Source organism: Chlamydotis macqueenii, chromosome 19 (assembly GCF_036417535.1).
Source record: "Chlamydotis macqueenii isolate bChlMac1 chromosome 19, bChlMac1.mat, whole genome shotgun sequence".
In the NCBI taxonomy this organism is placed as follows: Eukaryota; Metazoa; Chordata; class Aves; order Otidiformes; family Otididae; genus Chlamydotis; species Chlamydotis macqueenii.
This window is the reverse complement of record NC_141574.1, coordinates 1,083,736-1,111,185: the sequence shown is the minus strand read 5'-3', so window position 1 is coordinate 1,111,185 and position 27,450 is coordinate 1,083,736. Positions and strand designations below refer to the sequence as shown.

The window sequence follows — 27,450 nt, the reverse complement described above, 5'->3', positions numbered from 1 at the left end:
CTCTTCTCTGATATTTTCACTCTTAGAGATCCAATAGGCTAGGGTTGTCTCTGCGTGTGCACCCATGGTCTGGGCATAGTGCAGCAGGATACTTGGGTCACTGGTGTGTCCATGTATTGCACTGGGACACAAAGAACTCTGCCTTTGCCAAGGGTAAAAGCGAACTTTTTAGAATTTACAGAACTGTCCTCTTCCAGCATACCGCTTCTGTTTTCCTTTGGAAGCCTGTATTCAGCCAGAATAGGAGAGAAACAACAAGGGCTGAGCTAATGCAGGCAACAACACACGTAGTCCTGCGCTCAGGCAATGTGCAGGCCTGCGATTTAAATGTTACACTAGCTAACATCTGCCGTCACTGTGTCAGCTGTAGTTTTAATTGCTTCCCTCTTTTAATTGAGACAAATCCTGAAGCTCTGGAATCAGTTGTAAAGCAATCCTTTCTGGAGCCGGGTGCCAATTTCCTAGATGATGGAGTTCCTTCAACACGTTTCTCTTAATCTCAAAAGAATTTCTTATAAGTTTCAGAAGTAACAGTATCTTATAGTATGTAGGAGAGAATGGTCCCCGAAGGAACGGGGAGGCGTACAGCTCTCTTGCCCTCCAGAGCGTGGAGAATGTGGAAGCCTTGTACTGCAGCTGGCTTTGTGAGGAGCTCTCTCTTGTGGCATTCCACTGCTGCCAGCAGAGATTTTCAGAGGTAAGGGTTCTTTCTCAGAAAACAGTTGCTGGACTAGGAACACTTTTTTTTTCTCTCCAATAAGCTTGTTGCTAGCCAGACTTTTCCTTTGTTTTTCTTATGAAACAGATTCTCTTTGAGCTAGGCTAGGCCTTGGAGAGTGGCAGCAGAGTTTTTAAGAAAACCCAAGATATGGCTTTAAGGCCTCAGAAGTGTTCTTGGGATATGGCGGGCATCTGCCCACATGATTAGCTGTTGGTATGGTAACAATCCCTGATTAGTGAACTGTACAAGTTAAAATCCTCCTTAAGAGGCTAAAGGCTCCTAGACTTAAATGTTCTGTAATACTGCTGCTTATGAACGTTTCTCCCAGGAGCAGGCATGTATTTTGCTCAAGACCTGGTGGGCCAAATTCGTCCACGGTATAATTCCACCACAGACAGGTTTTGTGCCAGGGCAGCGTTTGGCTCAGATTATTACTTGGATCGAGGGCAGAGGATTGGAAGATGCTAGATTTCAGTAGGTGTGGGTTTGAAATAATGAGACAGCAAGTTGTTCTGGATGGTGCTGTGAAGGATAATGTAAATGGGGAAGGGCGCGCTAATGTAAATGGATACCAGGGCGCTGTACCAGTACGCCGTCGTCAGGCCGGGGATTGTCTGTCGTGAGGACTGGAGATGATGTGCTGTGGCAGAGCAGTGAAATGAGAGGTCGTACTGGAAAGCCCTGTTACACCGCAGGGTTTATGCCCTTGTAGGTTGGATGCGATGTTTGCACTAAAGAAATGTTAAGAGGTATATGTTAGGCATTCTTGGTTTAAAAAAAAGAGGGTTTTAATTAATCTTTAGTCAATAGCATGGGTTGCAGTGACTTCTTTTGCTTTTTTTTTTAAATTCTGACTCTTTACCTTCCCACGGCTTTGTCCTTCTATTGAACATCTATACTTTTACTCTCCTAAGTAGGGCCCTTTCTGCAGTGGTAGCTGCTTGTTTGAATTATATGCTTTTACCCTCTTATCTTTTTTATAAAAAAAAAAATCAAGTTGGATTGCATGGGCAAAATGAACCTACCTTAAAGCATAAAGGTAAAATAAACTTTAACCAGTTTCAGTCCTTCCTCAATCAAGTTAGGAGCTGTGACAAAACCTTACATAAAACTTCCTGGTCCTTCAGGGCCTGCTGTAAGGTACTTCTTCCTGTGCTTATGTGACACATCGTTCATAGAATTAATAATTTCATCAACCAAAACCAGCATCTTTGTGCCCTTCAATGGAACTTTCATACCTTATCCTGCTAACTGTGTGTCCATCCTTTAACAGAATTTGAGGTAGACTGTATTGTGCCCAATTGGAAGGTTTTTTTCTAAAATTTGAAGATTCAAAAAGCGTAGAAGGCGATATAAGCCCAGCCAGAACTGTCGTAAGGTAGCACTTTATGACAGTATGACAGGGAGAATCGTGATCGCTAAACTGGACATAAGCACTGGAACATTTCAAAATACAATATTTATAAGGAAGGAGTGAACAGACAGTTTTGTCTTAAAGCTGATGGCACCAAGATACAACTCAACTCATTTGGGCATGATCTCAAAGGTAAATACTTACAGATTTGGCCACTGAGAACAAAATTAATGTTAACAGCAGTTGAACTGAGCAGTTCACAGCTGGGAAGATGGAGTTCTTCTGAGACCGTGCCTTTCAGAATTTTCTTTAAGCTGAGAAATCGTTGTAAGGAGAAAATAAGTAGAGAATTTTGAACTGCACCTAAACCAGGGAAATTCCTATCCCCCTATTGCTGCCTGAGCTTGATGTTTAGTGACCATGCTCTAAAGAATATTGCTCTAATTAGTCTAAGCATGCTTATTAATTATCCAGAACAGGATAATCTGGCCTCAGTGTGGGCAGCACGTTTCCTCGCTGGTGTTAGATTGCAAAAGTCTCTGTTTTATTTTGTTATGTTTGATGTATTGCATGTCTCAGCTTACACTCTTGATATCACAAAGCAAAAACATTTGCCCTATGGCTTTCGTTAATTTATATCAGTGGTCTCCACGTCAAGAATTTGATGTCGTCTGAAGGCAAAACCCTGGAGTTTTTGTGCCTTTTCAGAATTCTGTTGATTACATCTATATTCAGTTTTCCTTTACAGTATCTTTTACATTTTTATTCAGACCCTAACAAAAACACAGTATAGGCCTGATTTCCAGTTGCCTTAGTTGCTTTACACTGTATCAGCAGTAAAGGTTTCATAAAACGAGTGCAAACACAAAATATAATCTAAATTTGATCTGTAAGAAAACTGTGCTTCTCAGAGCCTGAAAATATGGATCTCATGCACTGAGCATGCTAGGCTACCAGGTGCGCTCAGCGCTTTGTTCAGCACCTTGCTATATTTTCAGGATTTGAGACCAGGAGGACAACTAGATCGTACAGCCTCACTCTGTCTTATGTGCCACTAAAACTCGACCCGGGAAGCTCTGCATTAACTCCCACAGCTTGCGTTGGAGTAGCACATCTGGCCTGTATGGATCCTGGGCTGTGGCCGGTTGCTGGGACCGTTCAGCTGTGTGAAGCTCTCCTTTTTGTCCTTTACAGTGGACTTTCAGTAGCAGGGTGAGGGCTGGATTAATCACTGTGATAGTGGCAGCTCATATTTTTTTTTTTAAATGTGGATGTACAAAATAAGACGGAGCTCTATTCCAGTTCCAGAGGTAAAGTTACTTTTTTCCTTTTATTCGTATTTTCCTTGTTTACACGTCTAGAGATCACTCTCTCAAGTTTTTCCACAGCAGCTCAGTGGGAGCTGTTCAGTTGCAAATTCAGTGTGACTGTCTAGTTCTGTTTTTCAGAACCATTCCTTCTAGGGTATGGTTCCCCATTGCGTACGTCTGACCTGCTCTCAGAGTTGTTTGTATAATGTTCAGGGGTATTAAAGCACAACTTTGGACACAGCTTATCCAGAAACTTACCTCATTATCTCTGATTTGCCCTGTTGTCATCATGTACAGCTCTAGCAGTCTCTGTCGTGCTCAGGTTTTGCCAATGATAATTTTCCATTTGTTGGGAGGCAACCGCTGGTAGCGTTGAATGGCCTTGGGCCTGATGCTGTTGCTGTGGAACTGCATGAGGGGTGCCTGGCCGATGGGGATTCCTTGGCAACAAACGGGTCTCTAAGAACTGGCTGAAGGACAGATCTGTCTCCTGCGTGCCCCACTAGTATTGTGTAAAGCTAAGTGTACACGCAGGGCTGTGCCCCCAAAATGTGCTGCTGTCACCTGACGCTGCTGCTCTGCCTCCTGCATCAAGCAAAGCGTAAAGCAGAGATGAACAGAAATGGAAGTGAGCAGAACAGGACTGGCTATCGTCATTCATGGAACAGGGCTTTACAGATCATACTTAGGATAAAATCCACAACAATGACAGGCCGCGGCTCGTCAGAAGTGATCACATCAAACCAGCAGATCTTAATAAAAGCCCAGCATGCCGGAGAGAGTCGCTTTCTCACAGTGACTTCAGCATTGTGCGTGCTCAGCTGTACCGAGGAGGGGTGGGTCTGCGGGGCAGGCCATTGCCCAGGGCTGCCACATACTCAGTAGCTCTGCGAGTGAGTGTGGTTTGGTGGGGCTGGATGTTTGCTGGTTTGCCTGGGGCAGGAGAGCCCGTATTGTTGGCCTTGAACACAGCGCACCGGTCCCTCTCCTGTGACCTACTGGGGAATAAAGAAAATCCATTACAGTGTAGTAACTGGAGAAGGCAGTTAGTTCACTGGAACCAGTAAGGTCTGCCACTCTGCTGCAGTGAGAGTTATGTGTTTAAGAAGTTAGACCCCGGAGTCGTAGCCTTTCCTGTATGTACTGGCTGGGAGCCTGTGAAGCCTGGAAGGGATGGCTGATGGAGCTGAATAGTAAGACAAAAGAGAGAGAATCCTTCTGAGTAGCAGCAATCCACTTGGGTGTTTTCCTGGACTGGTGTCAAAACACAAACCAAGATGTTTTGTGGTTAAAGAGGTTTCAAGAGGCTTCCAATTTCATTCTTATTTTGGCAGCTTGATTATTACTTTCCTGTGTGGAACACTTTACCATCTCATTTTGCACAAATACCACTTTTGGAATGTGTTCATACCAATAAAAGCAGGTCCAGGGAAGGCATGGTGAGTCAGGTTACAGAACTTGGCTATGAATTTTTAATAGTAATTTCACCAGAGATTTCTTTTTTTCTTGCAGAGTCTGTTATTGGACCTTTAGATTTACATTTTCAAGGAGGACAAATAGTTTTGGCACCTTACATAAGATTACTGTATAAGATGTTCCAAATTCAACACCACATTCTGAAGACAGCTAAAATCACACATACGTTTAAAAAAACCAGCCCATTTCTCTGCTAGTTTGAGTACTTATACTACTGGGAATACTCTGAAGTGTCTTTCTAATTAAAACTGAACTAATACTACTCAATAGATACTTTACATTTGTTTTTCTTCTATTAATTTTTTTACAGGTTTTGTTTGCTTAATCCTGATTTGCAAAATTCACTCTGTACTTCTCGCCAGCGCCGTTCTGCCGAGTGCTGTTTAGTAGCTGGCGTTCAGCACCGTGGGATCTTCGTGCCCTGTGGAGGTGAGCCGGCGAGGCGGTGTTCAGGCTGGCGAGGCTAGCTTGATCTCATCAGGTAAGTGGGCCAAGTAAGGGAGTGGAATCCAGACCTGTCTCAGTTCCTTCTTGTTAAAAATGGACATAATGCTACTGCGCTACTTATAGGATACTGTAAAATCAAAACATTAAAGATCCTGAGATTTGACTAGGATAGGGAATCAGAAATTCCTGAGTTAGACTTCTAGGGATGTAATACCTTGAAATAATAAGAAAACACATCTTTGGCCTCTGTATTGGAGGGGGAAGGGGGAGCCAACCTGTGAACAGCCGCCGCTCAGGTGACTCTTGCAGACCTTTCATTAACACTTCCAGTCTCTGAAGCCCAGCTTTGGTGGCTGTTTAACTAGTCTGGAGGGACTGAGATTCTAACTGTTGAACCATAGGGAATTGCTCGAAAAACAGTCACAATAGCACGGTCAAAAAAAACCCAAACATCTGAGAGGAGTGGCATAAGTATCGTCCTGGGTTCAGCTGTACGCTGGCCGATTGACAAGCTTGCTACTGCAGAGTGCAAGATTAATTGGCTTTGGTCAGCCTTTGCTTCACTATCTGAATGTAATTATCAGGAATGTAAATGATTACGCAATGCACAGAAATGCCACAATAGTCTCAGTGTCTCCTTTTATAATCGTCTCTTTTTAACCAGGGCTTTTTCTAAATGCAAATGTGATTTCAGCCTTCTGATTAGACATTATACAGTCATCCGTTCCAGAAAAGCACAATTAGTGGATTATTTTATTTCTGACTCAACAGTTCTTGGTTTAGATAGTTTGTTTGTTGTGTGCTGCATGATATTTAAGTTATCAGAAAGAGATTTACGTTATTCGTCAGGATTATAGCCAGATTTGGTGAGGTCAAGGGTTTTTTCTTGGCAGATAAAAATGGTAACATTTGTGGGATTCAAGGGGTCATAGAACATAGAACAAAAGGCAATAGTGCAGATTCTTACTGTGCTTCATTGTCCTTTTTGTGCAAAGTAAGGGGCAAACTTTCAGTAGTAACTGTGCGAACTCCAGTGTCATGATGTGTGCAGGTGCAGAGTTCAGCCTCACCTGTTCTCAGGATCTGTTCACTGCTAAGTCTTGCTTATACCGTGCCCCAGTAACTTAGAACTTAGTGGTGGGTCAGTTCATAAGATATTTCTCATTAAACAGCTATTTTACCAGAGTAGCCATCAAGCTTTCCATGTGCTATGGTAGATCTCCAGTGAAGTTTTCACTGGAAATGGTATTGCAAACACTGAAGTTACGTGTTCAGAAAAATACAGATCGTTGGTGACAAACTTCCCTGTGAGGCTTACCCATATCACAAAGCTTGTAGTATTCTTGCAGCTATGAATCTATGTAAGAACTCGGGATTTATTTATTTTTCTTTCTGTATAGGAGCCTTGTACAGTGTATGTTTGATACCTAGACCTGGTGAAAACTTCAATCTTCAAATCTATTAGTTTGTCACACGACTTCAATTCAATAGCTCATCATTGTCCTATGAAAAATTACTGCAGTGGAAAAGTCCTAATTACCTTAGTGAAACAACATTTCCAATTCCATTGAGCAGTTTAATCCTTCCATGTTTATGTGACTCTGGTTTCTTGCTCTCGTTCTGTTGTGCTGAAGCATGCTGTCCTGTACATTCCCGACACATGAGGGATCTTTGCTTTTGCGACAGGAAATCTATTAGACAACTTAAGTTTAATTAGAGCACAATGACATGTGATGATTTTACACATCAAAGCCTAGAAACAACTCAACAAATTGGCTCTGGTCCCAAAGTGTATTTTGGGATCTCTATTGAATTGGGATGCTTCACTGTATTTAGAGGGGATATGTGAAATACAGGGTCAGGTTCTTAGGGTCAGTGGAAATACACCACTTCTTACTAGCTAAGGAGCTAGCCCAAAAACCTGTGTGTGAAGTTAAATTTATGTTCAGATCAACTTGAATCCAGCTACGTATGCTAGATCTCTGTACTGGATGATAAAACCTATTGTCCAGAATGCCAGAACAAAGCCAAGAGCCTCTCTGAAGCACACTTTTATTATTTGAAAAGTCAGCTCTTGGTCTATACTGCTGAATTTCTGTAACAGCTTTCTGCCCTACATATGTCTTATTTGGACAGTATGCAATCCTGTAGTATGTGAGGCCAAAGGGCTTTTATTAAACAAATATGAAAAAAACAGAACTGGAATAAAACAAGCAGTGTGAAAAGGTGGCAGCAGCAGTATAGAGACAACTTATTGCCCTCATGATGGAAGAGTGGCTTTCTAATTGTTCAGTAAAGCTAACGGAAACCTTATTTTGGCTGTGAAGAATTCTCAGGAGGGATCATTGTGCAGTCTTGCCTCATCTCTCCTACTTCACTGGTAGAACATACGGGGTGTTCAAAAGCAGGCGCACCCCTTGAAGCTCAAAGTGCGGAAAGCCACTGGCCAGTTTTAGATGTTGGAGGAAGCTGGGACTCTTCAGGGGTGCACGATCTTTGCTGGCACCTCAGTGACCTGTCAGAGGCCAGAGCAGGTTTACCGTCATTATGGCCTGTCAGTTGTGGGAGCAGTAGATAACTGGCAGAGAGTAAAGTTGATGACAGAATCCAGGAGCCAACTAATTAAGATTTTCTTGCCCACAAGATGTCATGATATTGCACTCAACTATGTTGAGAGAAGGGGGTGTTTGAAAATGTACTCCAGTCAACATCATCTACTTCTGAGTTACCTGGAACTAAAAATCAGAAATGCCGCTTTGCATTTTGTCCATGGAATCTTTCCTGACTAATGTTCTACCATTCAGTCCCTAAAATCTTTATTCCAGGCTTTAGTAATAACAACCAAATCGAAGTTGTATCTCAGATGTTAAATTTGATCCACCTTTTGTCTTTCTGTGATGGGTTGTAGCCCTTCTTGCACTGAGTGGGGCACTACCAGCACAATACACAACAACAGGATTTCCAGTTACCACATTTGACATCGGGATCACCCATTTATCCATCTTGGGAATAGCTGTTGTCTACTTTTCTTTCCAAGATCCCCTGAATAGGTCGTCATTAGCCTGTGATTAATTAAGGAAGTGACCAAGCTAAATCTTATGCAGGTAGGTGACCAGCTGAGTTGGCTGGCTCCAATGGAAAGTCGTTAGAGCCGTTATAGTGGTGTTTATGGAACTTGGCATCCAATCCTTTTTTTTTTTTTTGGTTGGTTATTGGGGGTAAGCAGCACCATACACAATCCTTCAGCTCATTGCAATTAAAAATAAGTGGCATATTGGTAATGAATGTCCAGTGGGGGTTTTTGTCACTTTTATGGGTATTTGTCACTCGGGAGTTAGTCACTGTGATCAGTGTTTGGTTTGGTTTGGTCTGTTGTAAATCTATATACTCTAAAACTTTGTGGAAAGAGCTTTGCTTGTTAAAAGTGTTGAAGTGGTTTTGAGTAAAGTCACAGGTGAGGCACACAGAACCCGTTTCAGATGTAAGGGAAGACGTCAGTATAAATAAGCAGGGAAAGGATCCTGACATATGTTCTTCAAAGTTTTATGCCTGTGAAGCCTGTTGTATGTCTTAGAATTGGTTTTCATAATTTCCATCATCAGCTCATGAGACGGTGTCCCTGTGAAGGACTTCCTTAAGGCACTCATCCCTTTCCCTTGGAGGCTAGAAAAGCTTTTTCTGAAGTGCCATCAGAGCTGTTCCTGGGGGCTTCCATAACACCCATCAGCTATGACTCACTGTGTTTCTGCAGGCCCTTAAAAACTGGTGTTACAAAACTTGCCTGTGGGTACCAGCCGAGCGGGTGCTGAGCTGTATTGTCTGCTCTATTAGTCTGCACAAAAACAGGCTTGTGTTACTGTCACCTCCTCCCCGTTCCCATCCCACCTGCTTGTCTCATCTGCCTTCTGCTCATCTCGTGACTTGCCATTAGTCCGCCTTGCAGGTTCCTTGTGGCAGAGACTTCTTCGTGAGGTGTGTGTGTGTGTGTCGGACCTACCAGGGCAGAGCCTCAGCCCTTGGCTGAGGCATGTGGCGCAATTCCCGTACAGACAGCAATGCTGATATTGCCAGGCCTTCTCACACGTTTCCTGCAGGCCAGAAGCTCTACCGCAGGAACAGCTCCCTCTCGTTTTACAAGATGTTATTTTTGACAAAAGATAGTTAGAGTCAAGAAATCAATGTAGCATAGATTTCACCCAGTCTTTCAGTAATGAACAGAAAACCCCAAAACTGTAAGGTGCTCGCCTATGACGTAAGTGCTTTTGTGCCACGAGTAAAGCAGTATTGTAGAGTCCCATCCCTCAAGAATAAGGCACGTTCGGCATTTTTGTTCTGGAATTTCTTCAGGAGCAGAATCATACTTTTTGTGGCTAGAATATAGAGGTATTCTAATTTACATCTACTTAGTTATACACTGAGATGGAATTTTGTTTACTGAAAATACCAATTACAACAGTACGTATCCCAAAGGGTACATGGGGAGGAGATTTTCCCCACTGCAAGAAGAGCTAGGCTGCGAGAACGTACAGCCCAGATAAGCAATAGCTGTGGTGTTCTATTCTGAAATAAATTTGGCTGGAGGACTTAAATTACTTAAGAAAAAGGAAAAAATATCAAAATGATGAGTAAGTATCATAATGGGTGCTAAAATAATGCCATACACTTACTTCTTTGTTCAGTTATTTATTATCTTTATTCTTAAGAGTAATGGTGTAAAAATGCTGTTTTCCAAATGCTAATTTAGTTCTGTGCAGATGGTAACCATCTGTCAGACCACAAGTCATTTACAGAGTTTGATTAGCACTTTGTATAGCTCCGATGGACTTACTATTACAATGCGTAAGTGTCGTTCTGGGGGGGGGAACTTGTTATATTTGTTCTTTCCCTGTTGCTGTTACCAAAAAAAGGAAAATTTCAGACCTGTCAATATTTTTGCCCATCTTCTACTGTATTTATACATGTTACTTCAAGTTAAAGCCTGATAGTCATAGCCCAGTTCACAAGGTACTCCTGAGAGAATGGCAATACAAAGAAATGTGTTAAATTCCAGCACCACCTGTAGCAGTTGTGAGTGTCCTCATTCCACAGTGTCTCCATGTGGATGGGCTCTTACGGTTGCCAGGAAAGCTCTGGAAGCTTGAATGACTCTAAGAATCGTGGCTGCGATACTGCTGTGTACACTGGTAGAAGCTTACATCGTGAGTCTTTTTTTTAAACAAGAAGAAAAAATTGCAATGTACCTTAATATTACCATCATCAAGTGATCTCCTTACATGAACTGCGCACTTCTGTATGCTAATGCCTTGATCAATGGCAACTAACCCCCATAAACTAAACACATTCAGATTAATTTCATATTGTGTTTTCTTCTAAAGTTTCTTCAAATTATGCTGCTAGACCTTAATTTGCTCACCCTGCTTTCGTTGATGTGAAATTAGTTTACACTTTTATTTCTGTTTTTAATAAAATTCATCAGATATTTTGATTTGTGTGTTTTATTTTGAACAGCTGAGAAGCTTGATCATGGCCCCACTACCAAATGCTGAGTTAGTTCAGAACTCTCTGCAGCTCTATCGTTACCTGCTTCGCTGCTGCAAGCAACTTCCCGAGGGGAGTATTCGGCAGCATTACAGACATGCGGTCAGGCAGGTGAGAAACAGAATTCTTTTCTGTTAGCAGAATTCAGGGCTGTGGGGTTTTCTGGGTTTTGTTTTTCTCCTACAGTTTGGCCCAACTTTTTGTAACTCCTGGCACTTAGTTATTCTTCTGCGAGCTTAAAATGTTGGTGGATTTGAAGGCTTATACTGGGAGTGTGTGAAGAAGCATTTTAGTTTGCTTTGAATCTGAAACTTTCTATTTTCCGTGGCTTTCATCTCTAGTTCTTGTGTTAGTCAAGAGTGAACAATCATTCCTTACTCACCTAAACACATCTTCTCTGGTGACTTTCCAGTTCCTTGTCAGTCATTTTTTAATATATATATATATCCTGCCCCCAACCCCCTGACCCCCAAATCTCATCTAATTGTTCATGTGGAAGTAATTTCATGCCTTTGATCATACGGTTGTCTTTCTAGTTTTAACACAGACAATTTCAGTTGTTGTCCTGAATTTAAGTTCTCTGGTGGTTCTGGCTGATGATGCATGAAAGGAGTAAAACACTTAGTATGAAACTACATTTGACAAGACTTGTTACAAAAATAGCACAGTCAGGTGCTGCAACGTTTACCTTTTCAGATCAACAGTTGGTTTGCATCAAATACTTCAGGGTTTAGAAGGGATCCTTATTTTGACAATTGTTGCATTGGATTGAATGTTGCAGAGTTTCAAAGTTCATGCAGATGAAGACAATCCTGAGCGAATCCAGCAGATCATTAAGAGAGCCATTGAAGATGCTGACTGGGTCATGAATAAAGTAAGTGCATCGGATTGTCTCTCAGTTCAGATCAAAGAAGAAAACATCGGGAAAGCAAGTTAGGAACAGTAAGCTGTTCCGTTGTCCTGGACACTGAAGTGTCTGAGTGAGAGGAAGTACCTAGCCTCTAGGGATTTATGATTGTAATAGTTCTTGTTGAAAAACTCTTCTTTGTCCATGTAAACTTAAGTGTATTTTTTAGAATCAACAATGCTTTAAGTTAGTCTCTGTTTAAGTCTTTGTTTTCATGAAGAATTATATGAAATTTCAGCAGTGATGGCTAGTAGAACTCTGTTAAAGAGAGGAAAAAACTGCACAGATCAGGGTTAGACAACACAGTGGCAAAATTGTGGTAACTGGTTTACTTGTGCCATAGTTATCACCCAGCAGATATGCCTCTATCCTATCACGGCACTGAAAGATACCACTCAACCTGGTTTCTTAAAGAAAAGAATGAAGGTTGTTTACCATTGGACAGGTGAGAGTCACCTGGACTTCCTTGGATTTAAATCTGCTTGGGGAGCCTGATAGTTGACATGGATTTCTCAGACTCTAAAGAAACAAGTCAAAAGTTCAGCTTGCTCTAAATATCTCTGATTTAATTTACTAAATGACTGTTAAGTCCTTCTCTCTACCAGCCAATGAAATCCAAATGCGAATTGTTACAGGAGCAAGCACAGATTAGTCACAGATTATAAAATTATAGCAGTAGCCAAATCCTAGCAGTTACAGCCTGGTAAATAACTGTCTGTGCCTGAATCTGATTTTATTTTCCCCACAATTATGAAAAGCATCGTTCTGATTCTGCTACGGAGGTTGTAGTCTGCTTCATTGGAAAACTGGTAATTGAACTGGGTGAGGGGAGGGCTGGATTCAGTGCCTGCGCAGAAGAATTATTTTATTCTGTAGAGGAAAAGTCTATCAAGTGTCAATCTAACTTAAAGGAAACTGAGATAATTTTATGTAGATCATGAAGAGGGTTGTAAATCCTTGTCAGTATGAACTTTGTGTGCTCTTTCCCACAAATAATTGTTTTTGGTTTTTTTATTTTTAGTATAAAAAACAGACGTAGAAGGGGAAGAAGGGGAATGCTGAAGACAAGAACATCATTGGTAAACATCCTTACAGCGCTTGCAGTCATGCCCAGTACTACATTATAGCTGTTGTCTGGAGTTTTCTCTTACCTAACACCAATACAATAGTTACTATCTCATTGGTATGTAATGAAGCTAAATTAATATTTCTGAAGCTATTAGAGTCTGTAGATTAAAAAGTACAATCTAGGTTCAAAGTATTAGCTTTTATAATGACAAACTTTAGCTTGAAGCCCAGGCTTGTCTAAGATTTGAGTAACGCAGAGAGCTTCTCAGAAAAACTTACTGAGAATAAAAATGTAATGGAGTACAAGTAATTAACAAATAATAAATAGTGCCCTGTCTGCCATTCATATCTGATGAATTACAGCATCTCATCTGAAAGAACTTAACTGGTATCTGAGCATAAAGGTCTGTACTGGGAGCCCACAAACCTGAGAAATGCTCATTGAAGATCAGAGCAAATTCCTGTTTTCCTTGACTGTGGACTAGATTATCCTGTTAGGTCTAGATCCACCATAGCATAGCAGTGTTTGATACGCTTGTTGCGTAGGTTGTGTGGCAGCAGGGTTTTTCTACATGAAAACAATTTGTGTTTGTAATGTTCTAAATTAGGGTAGTCAGATCATTCTCTGTCAGGACCGTAGAGCGGGGCAGAGGTATAGCCAGAGCACAGACCTGGTTTTAATCGTGTATGCTTTAATACAAAAGCATAGGCTACTGGGTGGGGAACACACCTGCAAAAACTTTAAGCCCATCTGAAACCTGAACCACAGTATTTTCCACTTGCGTATCTTCACTCTACTCTGTAGGTTTGCACTTGAACTGACGGTTGTCTCCCCTTAATTTTGAAGGTAGGTGCCTGTCACCCTAATCTCTGAACCCTCATGAGAACGGACACCATGCAGATGGATTTTGTGCACTGAATAGAATCACTGAAATGTGCAATGTTGTACAGATATGAAGGCCTTCACAACTTTTTGCGACATATAATAAACACCCTTTAAAAATGGGAGTCTGTGTCCTTTTTAAAAAGACCACCTTTTCCCTACATGAATAGATTTTCATCAGGGAAAACTCAATGGAAATACTAGCTATCTTAAAATTAATATAGGGGTAAGTTTCCTTGGGAAACATGACCTTTGCTTTTAGCTGTACTTGGAATTTTGTGCCTCCAGGTGGCAGTGCATGCTGAGGAGCAAAGTCCTAAGTATTTGAGGGTTGGCTTTATTTTTACTCTTTCAAAATTGTTGAGCTTCCTCACCTGCCAAAATAGAACTCAAGTACTAGGGCAGATCTCTTTTAGGCTCCAAATTCTGTTTTTCATTCAGCTATGAAAGAAACAAAAGGAAAATCCGTGCTCAAAGAAGTCGAGAAAAATTTGACAAATGCTATAAAAGAAATGGGGGCTGTAAATGAATGTTTATACCATAAAATATTGCATTAAAAAACTTCCTTTATATCCACTAACTCTAAACTCTCCTCTTCAAGAATTCCTGTTCTCTGTTATTCTTTCCTCTGCCATCGCCACTATTGTTTCTCTCTCTAGCCCTACATCTTTCACATCACCTTACACACCCTCGACTCTTGCTCTTCTTCCACATGTTCTTTAGTTCTCTTCCGTCTCATCTCTCTATCCCGCTTCCTTCTCTTCCTCAAATCTGTTTGACAGGTGCATCGTAAGATACGCAGGTGTTATGCTGGGGCCATTCTTCTGCTTGATTTCAGATAGTAAAGCATGAAGGTAGAAGAGTTTCTCAACAAAGTAGGTGTAAATTTTTCCTCATGTGAGGAGAAACACTTGTCTTTCTACTTAAATACATTTTATTGAAAGTTCAACCATTCTGGTTTAAACTCCCAAATAATTTGATGGAAAGTAGAGCATAGAAAAACTCAGTCTTGGCAGTTGACAAGGAATATCCAGTGTGAACCTAAACACTGTAATAAAAAAGCTCAAGTAGGCTTGACAGAAGATATCTGAATGTGCCTCTTTTAATCAAGAACAGCAAACAGATGACCTGTGCTGTACTCCAGTTCTATTAAATATATTTCATCCGTAGTACAGAGATGCACTGAGCCTTGTATCAGTGCAATACTGAAAACTGTAAGACTCAGTAGGATTAACAGCGTGTTGAAACATATTAGTTTTCTGAACTTTAAATGTAGTGTGCTCAACAACCCTCCGTTACTTAATTGTCTTCTTGATGTAGTATGTAGATGAGATTGAGAGATAATATTTTGTTCAATTACTAAATAGGATAATTGCATGTCTAAATCATTCTTATATGCCTGTTATTTAACTTATGGATAGTTCAAGAGCGGAGCCACTGAGGAGCTGGAAGGTGCAACTGTGGCACATCTGCAGCTCCAAATGTCTGAGGCATCAGCTGAGCTGTGGGAACATCAGACCAAAGGTATGATAGGTGTAACTGATATGACAGGACCAGCATCTGTGAATTTTAGTCTTTGGAAACTGGTAGAGCATGCAGTTCTTAGTAGGGTGCAGAGGGGGAGCGTGATTGCTGCGGCAAGAGACATGCTCTTAGGTTTTCAAGACATTATATAAATTCTGTTAATCAGCAACATAATTTTGAGACCAAAGATGTTACATTAGTGCAGATGTAGATAAGAACCTGAAATCTGAAAAAGGGATTTAGGTGGAGCTTCAGTACTCTCAACCAAAATTGTTACCCAGAATACTTCTACTCAGAAGTCATTTAATCCTGGAGTTGCACTCATTTACCACTCACTAACCTGTGTGACCTGTGAGTTTATACGGTAAATTGAGTTCTCTTTGTTAGTATCCATGGTCACCTTGGAGCAAATCTCTGCCACCCAGCCTTACTGAGATTTCAGAACTGTTCTCTGCTCCACCAGTGTCTTCATTTGGTGTTAGTGCAACAGTGGCTCTAACAAGGCTCACAGTGGGAAAGACTTACACACTCACAGGCATAACTTGATTCCTGCTGCTCGCAGGTGAACATTTCATTGCACAGTCTCCTCAATGGTTCTCTGATGGCAGTTGCAAAGACAGTATCAACACCAAATACACTGGTGCATCTGTGTTTCCATCTTCAGTTATCCAGAATCTCTGCAAATGGTATTGGGTGCAAATTAAGTAATAGGGGATAAAGGAGTGTTGTATACTGTAATTACTATTGCAAAGTTTAAAAGAAAGGAAAACCTCAAAATGCTCATTAAACTGTTGTTGCAACAGAGGGTGATGTCAGTAGAAGGGGACAGGCCTATTCATAGTGTTTAGTTGCTTTTTACTGAAATGAGGAAGCCAGTTTCTGTACTTGTATGTCATGCCAGTTCTGGTAAGTAATGGGCTGTTGGTAGGTATATGCAATAACTGAATCATTAAGGGCCCACGAGAACATCACGTCAAAGCCCCAGTTTTTGTCGGCCCCACTGATAAGCGCTCCTATAGTAAGTGTTCAGTTACCAGCATCACTTCCAGTGTGGAATAGTATCGCCTGGCCTTTCGTTAGTCTGAGGGTTTTCATCGTGTTTACACATATGTAATAAATACATTCTGGAAACAACAGTTTTGCAGTTGGTTACTATAAGACCTTGTGTCAACAAGTTCTCCTCAGTACTCCTCTACAATCAGAGGAGTTGAGTGGAATTAAGTGTTCAAAGGTTGTGTACAGACAACTCTGTCAATTAAGCTAGAGAGAGGGTTTCACAGAAGGCTCGTTATGCAAGATAAACATTAGAACAAGGAAAAGACAGTTGAGACCCGAGACTTCTGTTTAATAGATAGGATCATGCTTTTTATTCTTGCAATATGGAGAAACAAATTACTTAGATCTCCTTTTCCTTAGCTAACATGTGAAAAAGTTCTTAGTCTTTAGCTCTAGGTTGTAGACTTCTCAAGTTCGGTCCAAGGACAGAACCCCATTTGGTGCTGTACTTTTTTCTATATATAACACATTGGGAACCTAAAGCTAAAATTGTGTGGAAATGATCTGTACACTACAAATATGGAAGTAACGTGTCTAGAAAGGCTGGAACAATGGCAATGGGCTAGTGATGTGTTTTGCGTTGTGTACAGGCTCTTTTTAAGCCCACAGCCAAATGTTAAGAGTCTACTTTTGTTATTGCCAATTTTGGAGCCTCATGTAGAAGCTTCCTGTGAAGTGAAGATGTTTCCTTTTTATTTGGTTCATATCAGGTTTTGGATGGAAAACATTGTAAATTCGTGGTTTATCTAAAATACAGGACAGTGTTCTGCACTTCACGTGGTTAGACATGTCTGTATTTCTGATCACATTCTTATGTCAGAAGTGTTACTGATTTCAATTCTCTCTTGCCACTTAGTCGTTTGAGCCCTGTGGGTACTAAATAGAATACTTTATCCCAAGCCAGTACCGTTTGTCAATAACTGAATGTTACTTAAATCATTCTTTAGCGCTTTGTAAACTCTTTTTCACTTGGTTCATTATGTCACAGGCTTTGCTTTTTGTTTAGAGACACGTGAGCTATAGAATTTGATGCTAAACAAAAATCTCTCTTCCGTGGTGTTTGGTTTCAGATGTCATAAGGAAGTGATCTTTACTGCGATCCTGTAAAGAACAAGTATACATGCTGTTTCTGAGAGAAACAAATAGTATTCAGTGATCTTTTTTAAGGGGAACTGTTTCTTATTTGTGAATAGCTTTTAACTTGGTGTTACAAATTGTGCCTTCGTATAAAGCTCTGATAACATGCAAACCGACCTGGCAGCACGGTGGCTGGGAATCTTAAACATTTGTATCATAATATTCATCGTTCCGGGAGTCCCTGACCTTAAGCTGTAAGAAGGAGTCTTTAGAGCTTTATGCCGCAGCACGTAGTGTCCCTCAGTGGCAGCCGAACTAGCATATGTTTGTTTGAAAGGTGAGTGGTGTCTCGCCGCGGTGAAGAGCTGTATTCCAATGCAAATCAGTGCCACACAAGCATGGCTTGAGCTTGCCGCTGTCCTGCGCTGCTGGTCTGGCCGTTGCTGTGCTGCGGTCTCTCCTGCTGTTCAGAGGTGCTGTATTTCTTCTTGAGCACCAGCCAGCTGGCACATCTTTCAACTTTTGTATTTGATGAATTTATCTTATACTTCTGTCAAGCTGGGGTTTATGAAATAGTGTTAACTGAAGTATACACTAGTCATCACATACTCCTTTCAGCTTGTGATTAATCAGGGCAGACACATTAACTTAAAAAAACCCCGTTCTTTGAAGAATATTTTGTTTTCCACGTAATTGTGTTTGATATTTAAAATAGTTCTTAAAACTTTAGAAGTAGATGCTGGCATCTGTCACCTGCAGCTAAGAGCTTAACGATGTTTGTGTTTATCATTAATCAGAGAAATCCCTGACTGCACACTTAAGGGAGTGACCCTGCACACCTAAGGAAGCTGGTAGATGATGAAGGGGACAGTTCTGGAACTGCTGTTTGTTGTCCTTGCCTATAAACTGAGAGGTCGAAGAAGTTAACTTCTCTGTTCTGTAACTGTCAACCTGGGTACCTTTTCCCTCAAAAGAGTCTGCCTTCATACTCTGCATTAATCTGTTTTGAAAAGGGTTAACTTGATCTTTTTGTTAATTGGTAACTTCTGAGACAATGTTGAGTGGTTCACTGCCTCATATAAAATATTCTTTCAGCTGCTGCCCCTCAACATTACGTTGATCTGTCTCGTTACCTGTGTGCTTTGTTCTGCTGGGGTTCAGTTTCAGCTATTTAAAAACTGGTGCACTTTATGTCTCTTTATTCTTACAGCTTATGGTTTTCAGTCTTTGGTATCCTTCTTGAAAGAAGTTTAAAAAGCTGGTGTTTTGGTTAATATTTCCTGCCATTCTACTGAATGGATTTTAAAAGATACAGAATTGACAATAAATTCTCGCAACTGATTAGGTTGACTCATGTTCTGTGTTAGGTAACATCACGCAGGATCTGGGATTTTCTCAGTCCTGCTTTCATTTTCTTGGTAATCACTTCATCCACAAAGTCAGATGTATCAGATGGTATGAAACAAGGAACAAGAAAAACTGTGTTTCAAAACAAACGTCAAACAAAAGTTAGTAGTCTGGAAAATATTATATCATGATGAGTGACACAGGCAAAGGCTGTATTTGCTGGAGACACCTCCCTGGTACTCACCAATCTGAGGACAGATTTTTCATGCCTAAAAATAGAGTATTTTGCTTTCCATAATTGTGCAACTGCAAGGGCTACCTTCTCTTTTATTTTCTGTGTTCTCCTCTTTGTAGAGGTCACAAAATGGTGTGTTTACCTGCAGTTTACAGTACAGAATGCAGACACCTGTTGAGTCTTGGAGACTTCTCTCCCCGAAGAGCTCCGTAGAGTTTGGCCCCTCTTAGCTGGAAGTATCTGACAGAGCAGGTTGCAGCTTTACAGCCAAGATTTTTTAAAGTAATTCTCAGATTGCTTTTTAGGTGCTAACCTGAGAGACCTTAAAAATTATACTTGGTGATAGTCTTACATATTTCACTGTGTTGCTCTATAACCCCAGGAAAACAAGACCACGTCTCTGGACTGCTATTTTGTATGCTGCCGTGTCTGTTTGGATTACATGACTACATGGAAGGGTTTCTGGTTCGCTGTCTGCATAGTGATGCATACGTGTAACTGCAATTAACAGTTGGCCATTTGTCGTGGCCAAGACAAGAGTAAACAACAACTTACAGTTGATCTCAATATGGGGGTTTTTTAAGAACCAGTGAGAGCTCTTGGCACACCTGACTTTCTCACATATTCCTTTTCTCCCACTCCCAGTGTTGGGTTCACCATCTTCCTTTGGCTTGATGACTTCAGTGCTCAGAGCACCTCTGACTGGTTGGGACTCTGGTGGCAAGGAGCAGTAAGGTGGTTATTCCCATACTAGCATGACTCTGAATTAGGAGGGTACTAAAATGGTAATGGTCATGTTACATGTATTTCAGAAACACAGCTTAAAAATAGAGATCTCCAAATTCTGCTCCCAGCTGACATAATACAGCTGATAGGATTTCACAGTTACACTATACCAAGTCTGGTAATTTCCAGTTGATTAAATGCAGTGAAAAGGCATCCAGTGTGTATTATGAAGCTTAGGAGATGGAGAGCCAATCCCTGCCCTCTAACTTGTTTGTTGTCCTCAAAGTTAATTCATAAGCAAAGGTGTGGGTTTTGTAGCTGCTGTAATCATACAAAGAATGTACACAATGAGTGATACTTAGCATAAAAAGTAACTCAAGTAAAATCCATGTCTGGTTGAGAGGAACAGAAACAAACTCATCTAACAATGGCGCTCTGAAAGGAGGAGATTGGGTGCCGTACTGAACCTGTAATGAGCTGGCTTTGTTGTACTGTATGTATGTGGGATTTTATTTGCTATTTAGTGTTTTCAGTTTTATAAGTGTCTGAAAGAAATGACAGATCATAATTATGTAACTTTGCTCTATAGCACTCTATAACACTGGAATTCGTAGGGACTGACTGCTAAAAGAAAAGCTGGGACAACTAAATCTTACCTTTGTGCTCTGTCAAATTCTGTCTTGCTCCGTAAGAACAAGGGCGTTCTAGATAACTGCTTATCAGGATGCTGTTCGTGAGTTCTGAGCCAAAACCACTGAACTCAGAGAGAGAGACTTCAGTTCACCATCTTGCACCATTTTTCACTACCTTGAATACTTAGGGAAATGTACCATTCTGAGTCATGTTTGCTGGATTTAAAAGTGAAACAGTTATATTTATTCAGTTTTACAAAACGTAGTCTCTGCAGTGGTCCAGATGAGCTAAGTTCAAGAGGTGGGGCTGATGTTAAGGATGTATTGGCCTTCAGCAAGTCAGCTGGAGACTGGAAGCAAAGGCATTACTCCAAGTTAAAACTGTTAAATAAGAGGAAGATTCTGAAGTTTTTGACCACTAATTATTACTTTGACTTCCCATGCTCATATGCAATTTTGGAAAAGTAAACATTAAAAGTCATGCTGCTGTCTTCTGTGCTGAAGAACTACATTCCCCTTTTCTCATTTTCAACTCTATCAATATTAAAACCTGCATTCCATTAAAAAATTAGTTGGTGGATGGCTGATCATTAGTTCATACTGTGCTCGTTTGTGTGTATCAACGCTGACCTGGAGTACCTCCCTGATGAAAATGATCAGTCATTCTCTGTGGTCTGTTCACTTCTGCAAATTAATCGGAGATGAGGTGCTGTGGTTTTTGCAAAATGATCATCTAACTGGGCAGGAACTGATCTGAGATGAGTAATTTATTACAGAAACCTACAAAAGCATGCACGAGCTATCATTTTAGTTCCTTAACCAGAGCTATCAGACATTGTGTGGGCAGAAACTGAGTTATCATTTTGAACTTGAGAAATCATCTTTCCTGATATGGTCATTCTACCAACTCAAGACATGGTTAACTGTGAGAATTTATCTCTTATCACTGGGAATTCAGTTCAGGATGCCAGTCATCTCTTTCACACATACAGATTTGCTCTTCCGTTGAAAAGAAATTGAATTTCAAAAGCAAAAACCAGGAAGTCAGGATCAGAGCTGTTACGTTGGATGAGGGTTTTGACATTTGGTGGAAATACATGCAATATTGACCCCTGAAAGCCCTACTAGCAAGATGAACAACGTGTTCTTTTGGAGGATTCTGATTGAAATTAAGTCTTAGAAGCTGGTACGTGAGAATAGAGAAGGAAATAGCATAGTGCTTTTCAGCTTGTGCTGGTCAGAGCTATCCTGAGCTGCTTTTACCTTACAGAGTTGTAAAGTCACAGAAAATTCCCCTCTACATTCCCTTCTGCCAGACCTCAGATGACTAAGCCAAAACTAATAATTATAAAAACAAGATGAGGCAAGAACATGCTTTTGATCAAAAGTCTCACTATTTCTGTCATTTAACAGGGAGGTACACAGTCCACATCAGCTCCTTTGCTCGGGTGGCTGTGGTCCAGTACTCCCTCACTGCAGGAGTTGGGTTGAAGTGTTTAGACTGCATGGAGTTATTGTTTTGCATCTTATCCTATTGGGAATAAAGACAAAAATTGTTATGGATAACAATAGCACCTGCTAATTAATCTGTAACAATTCTTTTATGTTTGCACTGGGACTGCTTATGAAAGATTAAAGGCTAGGACTTAGCCCACTTCATAAAGCCATCCATCACTTTCTGGCATCTGACCCCACTATACACCAACACACATTCTTGCACATCCCTATTTTTTATTTTTCATGAGTGACTTTTCAAACTCCCAGGTGATGTTCCCCCTTCCAAATGAAGCTTCAAAGGCTGTCCTCTCTATCAGTGTGGGCAAGAGTTGTGTAAATAAGCAGTATTGTTGCTGGCCAAATGAAAACCAAGCTGAATAGTATGTCCCTAGCCTGACATTCCTATAGACAGAGAGGGAGTTAGGAAAAGGAGTGCAATTAAACTATCTCTATCTTTTGTTGCTAGAATATTGTGTCCAGTTTGGGACTCTAGTACAAGAAGAGTGAGTTCAGTGGAGGTCCACCAAGGTGATCAGGGCTGGGGCACATGCCTCTTCATAGTGGTCCTGGTGGGAAGATGAGAAGCAATGGGCAGAAGTTGAAATGAGAAGTCCAGACTGGGTGTAAAGAGCAACTTTTTCCCTATGAGGACTGTCTAGCAGTAGAGTAGGTTGCACAGATATGTTGTATAGTCTCCTTCCTTGGAAGTTTTCAAGACCAGCCTGGGTCAAGCCCTGAGCAACCTGGTCTCACCTTGTAGCTGACTGCTCCGAGCAGGAGGTTCGACTAGATGAACTGCTGAGCTCCCTTCCAACCTGTATTCTCCTATCATCCTCTACATTATGGGAGTTTCTTTACTGACTTTCTTTAAGTTACAGGAGTTAAGTTTGAGGAATATTCTGTAAATCTCAGCACTATTCAGTGTGTACCATATCTCAGCAACTGCCTAAAGTTTGCCTACGTGTTGGTTTTGCTTGCTAGGCAGCTCCAAATGAGGAAACGGTTGTTTTAGTCAGTCATGGAGAATGAGTCAGAATATGTGTGAATGTATCTCTAAAACGTGCTTTTTGCATGTAACAGAGACAAAGCATCAAGGACACCAATAAGCATCACTTTTTAGCAGCGCTGCCTGAACAGGAGTTTGAAATTAAAGGCTGCTTGCCTGCTGCTGACTGACAGCTTAGGGTGGATGTTTCTTCAGTTCATGTAATCACTGGACAAATGAAAAAAAAAAATAGAAGATGTAATGAGAAGATACATTCAGACTAAAGTCTATATTTAGATTTGTGTTAAGAGACAAAATTTCCTAAATTAGTCCAAAGACTTACTGCATGAATTGGAACTGGCAGCAGATCGGCAGGAGCTTGCTTTCTGGTTTATCCAACAGAGACTAGCCGGGTAAACTGTCTGTATTTCAATGTGTAGGTATTTAGTTGGATTTGCAGCTCAAAATCAATGAAAACTGACTAAAAATGCTCTGAAGATGCTGAAGAATGTGCCATGGAAATTGTGTTTTTTGGTAAGGGAAGGTAAATAGTTGCTAGTAAAGGAGCTGTAAGCTTGTTGCCGCAGCCCCTCTAACACTGGGGTTTTATTGACGCTGGCAGAGGGAAGGGAACTTCACTCTCGCTGGAAGTTTTGAAAATGTGATGTAATTTTCACAGGTGTGTAAAGTTGTGCGAGACTGGCCTAAGGGTGGTCCTTTGTAAGATGTCATTGAAAACAATTTAAGCAGTAAAAAGGCTCATGGAGATAAAGCAGAGCCATAAAATTGCCTGAGAAAACCCCTGTCTCCGTCCAGGAAGCAATGGAAAGCAGCTGAGCATACTGTGATAGCGTGTAGGATAAGCTGTGTTGACCAGAGTTTGCGGCTTGAGTGTGCAGAAAAAACAATGAGTAGGTAAAGGCTGGTATAAAGGACAAGTTAGAGACTTGCAGGTCAGCGATACAGATAAGCACATGAGTTTTATTGAAATTGTTTCCATAGTGCTGTGTGTTTCAATAAAAACCCCCAAAAATGGACAGGGAAATCTTGTCATTAGGGATTGCAAATTATTTTCCCTTTCTAGCAGAGATCTTATGTACTATATAAGCCTGAAGGTCCCTTCCAACCCTAACCATTCTATGATTCTATATTTAGTAGATGAGAGACTGATGTGAGGGGAAATTAACTCATTAACGAGGTGTACGTCTGTTGCAGGTAGTAGTGGGAGGGAACACATTTTATTTACGAGGGACTGGAAGGAAGGCTTCATTACTAACTCTAATAAGGAAAAAAGGATAGATTCCACCTGGACTGAAAAATTTAAATTTAGAAGCTGTATAAAATACCCCCATCTCCTGTCATAGTATGTCATAGAATCACATAAGTATGTCATAGAATCACAGAATGGTTAGGGTTGGAAGGGAGTGTTAAAGCCCATCCAGTCCAACCCCCTGCAAGGAGCAGGGACATCTCCAACTGCATCAGGTTGCTCAGAGCCCTGAGCTCTGGGGGACCCAGAGAATCTTCTATTCCAGAAAGTCATAGAACAGATAGGGGGGTTTTTTTCTCCTCTTTTTTTTTTTTTTTTTTTCCTGTCATACAACCAACATATTTGAGATGCTTGCATATGAATGCCTCTCTCTGCCAGCCTTTATATGGAGGTTATATCATAGTTCACGGTAGACTGCCACCAAAAAAAAAGAAATTTAAAAAACTCTACTGATAAGTCTGTCAAACCAGGTTGACTCATAAATATGCGTGGTTACACCGTGTGCTTTGCATCGCACAGCCGCCTATGAGGATATATTGTCAACTACTAAAACGTGAGGCTGTGCAGAACTGGTCTCAGGTGTCTGTTCCCAGACCTGCTCTTTTCCAGAATATTGCTTCCTTAGAGAAGGCTTGTTGTGGGCTTAGCAGTAGTGCAAAACCACAGTCAGGGTGGATACAAAAGGCTGATCAATAATGTGGTCAGCAGAGTGAGATTTAGCGTTTCTAGATGTGGGAAATGTTCCAGTGACTGTTTCCTTCTTGATCTCCCCATGTATTTAATCCTTTTTCTTATCAAACAGATAAGCTGGCTGGGACAGTATTGACATAGAAATATTACGCCGTTTTTGAGAAAAGTTTCCTGCTGGTCGTTTAGAAGAAAACAATTAAGGAGAGAAAGATTCCAGAGATTTGAGTAGAAGAATGACTTGATAGAAAGACACACATGGTAAATGTGTGGGTCGGGTAGTTTGAAGTAGTTTTTTTATTTGATGTGGACTGTTTAGTGGAGCCATTTTAAGATTTTTAGAGGAAATGACCAAGATGTCCAATGATTCTTTCTCAATGTAAGCAGACCACCTGCTCCAGCAGTTGCAACTGCTGCAAACGTTGTAAAGAATTCAGCAGGAGGGTGCCCTCTGTTTTGATAACAAGTTAGTAATATCTTGTGAATTAATTCTAGCATTCTTAGCCAACCAACATCACAGCCTTTTTATGGAAGGACAGTGTCTCAGTTGCTTCATAAAGAAAGGATGTAGTTTAATGGCATAAATAAGGAAGCAGGACACTTTCAGAAGACAAAATTATCTAGGAGTACGCTCTTGTTTTCTCCTGCTTTTGCCCCCTTCAAATTCAGCGTCATGATTGTCCCCCAGTGAGGAAGTACAGAACTGGATGATGATCCATCCTCCTCTGGATAGCACAATTGGTCCATGTCCTTCAGAGCCAGAATTTTTGGACTGAGATGCAGCACTACAGTGAATCCAAGCACTTGCTCTGGGAATGAAATTGAACCAATGTGTGAACTTGTGCCCAAGACCAATTTCCGCTGGCCCAAGTCAAAGAAATGATGGTCAGTATCTCTTCAAAATGTGCACAGCGGCACACGGTATTAACATGCCATTTCTCTCACCTTGCTAATCTCAAACATGGAGAAGAGTAGGGTGAGAGAAATGGAGAAGAATGAAAAACACGGTCTCTGGGTCCAGTACAGGAGGACAAGGAAGATTTTACAATTTGTGGGGAAGGCTGGCAGGAGGACTAGTGATGCTTTAGCAGAGAAAACAGCTTTTCCAGCTGGACAGAGTGCCAGAGGTAGAAACCTCAGCACAGTCCCCAAAGGAAAGAGAAAAAGAAATGACTGTGAATGTTGTCATTGCCTCTGCTCGCAGTGAGTTTACAGTAATTCAAGGAATTGTAATGAAAAGATTATGCTGTAAGGAAAAAAAAGAGAGACTTCAAAGCATGTTTTCTGATAACAAGTAAGATCATTAATAATTTTCTGATGATTTAACTTCCTACTTCCTTAATCCGGGATGGAGCACTGTTGCTTCTGTTTGCATCTAAATTTATCCTGAGTCTGTATTAAGTATCCTGAGTCTGTTCTAGTATTAAGCAAAAATGTGATTTTCATTATTTTAATATTATGCCTATGTGCTTCCAAAACAGAATATGGCAGAAGTATTCAGCATTACGTGCAAACTTCAGCCTCTAGGGATTTTGGTGGACTTCCCAATAAACTGAATAATAACCTGGTTCAGAGCTCATTGCACTCTGAAGAAAGAGTCTCTCTTTATATTCCATGCAGTGCATGGATTGTATTTTGTAATTCCATGAGGTCTAATGTAAACGTGTGAAATCACTCATTTAGGAGAAAGATATGTAAAAGTTAAGAAACAAAAAAAAAAAAAAAATATTTCAGAAACCAGTGGTGGAACACTGGATCAAGAGCCCTCATCATTGCCCAGACTGACTTCAGACATTTATTTGGTGTGAATCGCAGGTAAGTTTTCAAGTCTCCTTAAGCTGAAGAATGTGATCCACCCTCCATGACAAGAGACTTACAGCCCTACCCACAGATTTTGGAGAATGGCTAAATCAGCCTCCAGAACTATATTAGTCTGTATTCAACTTCACAGGTTTTGGAGCAATTTCTATCGAAGTGCATTGTTTTCATGACATTTCTTGCATATTCCCATGAGAAGTAGTACAACAATTGGCTGTATGTTCCTTCACAGTGTAGTTAGGCACTACACTGGGAGATCAAAATTTTGCATATGTTTTAGTAATATTTTAATATCTTTGGATGAAAAGCAGCACAGAAATGCAGAATCCAGTAATATCATATAAAAATGGTCCTCATGATTTCTTAGGCTGAACTTTATCTTCTCTTCCCTTTTGTTTAAAATAGTTTTAACTGTCAGAACTTAAGTTACTTTTATACTTCAATGTTCTCTTCTTTGTTTCAGCCCAGAAATGTATGGATTGTTTTTTGAAAATCAGTATTTAAATCTCTTGTGTTGTCTGATCTTGGTTAAAAATTCTGAATCCTACTGACATCAATCAGTGCTCTGTTACTTAAATTGGAGTGTCTTCCACAGTCTGTACTTGTACTAAATGAGAACATCTTTGCAATTCTGTAGTTCACTGTTGTTTCTCAAGCAAAAAAAATCTTTTTGCACACGGTCATCTTAAGGTCACCTTTCTTTCTGTTCTGCGGTGACAAGCGTGCATTGCAGGAGCAAAGATAACGAATGCTGTTCTGTATGTTTTCCCTATCCACTTGCCAGCTTTTCCTAAAGCTCCAGACAGCGACATCTTCAATCGGCCAAGCGGAATGAGTTATGTGAGGAGCACAGGGCGTGCAGCCCAGCATGTGTGCAGCCCAGCGAACAGCC

At 40.8% G+C, this 27,450-nt stretch overlaps 1 protein-coding gene and 1 long non-coding RNA gene across 9 annotated transcripts in view; both read left to right on the top strand.

Moving 5' to 3' along the window:
- LYRM9 (LYR motif containing 9) overlaps positions 1-13,829 on the top strand; it is a 34,301-nt gene extending 20,472 nt beyond the window's left edge. For 6 of the 8 annotated variants that reach the window (XM_086763373.1, XM_086763375.1, XM_086763370.1 and 3 more), the window contains 4 exons: positions 5,172-5,342; positions 10,817-10,957; positions 11,628-11,720; positions 12,775-13,829. In XM_086763373.1, coding sequence (XP_086619499.1) covers positions 10,832-10,957; positions 11,628-11,720; positions 12,775-12,792 — 237 coding nt within the window. In that variant the 5' untranslated portion in view covers positions 5,172-5,342; positions 10,817-10,831 and the 3' untranslated portion in view covers positions 12,793-13,829. The remainder of the gene's footprint in view (positions 1-5,171; positions 5,343-10,816; positions 10,958-11,627; positions 11,721-12,774) is intronic. The other 2 variants (XR_015260677.1, XM_086763374.1) reach the window with 2 other exon arrangements.
- A 657-nt stretch (positions 13,830-14,486) lies between these two features.
- LOC147598303 (uncharacterized) lies at positions 14,487-27,336 on the top strand. Its single transcript, XR_015260678.1, has 3 exons — positions 14,487-14,579; positions 15,126-15,228; positions 25,410-27,336. It is a non-coding gene; the product is annotated as an uncharacterized LOC147598303 (long non-coding RNA).
- The last annotated feature ends 114 nt before the right edge of the window (positions 27,337-27,450 follow it).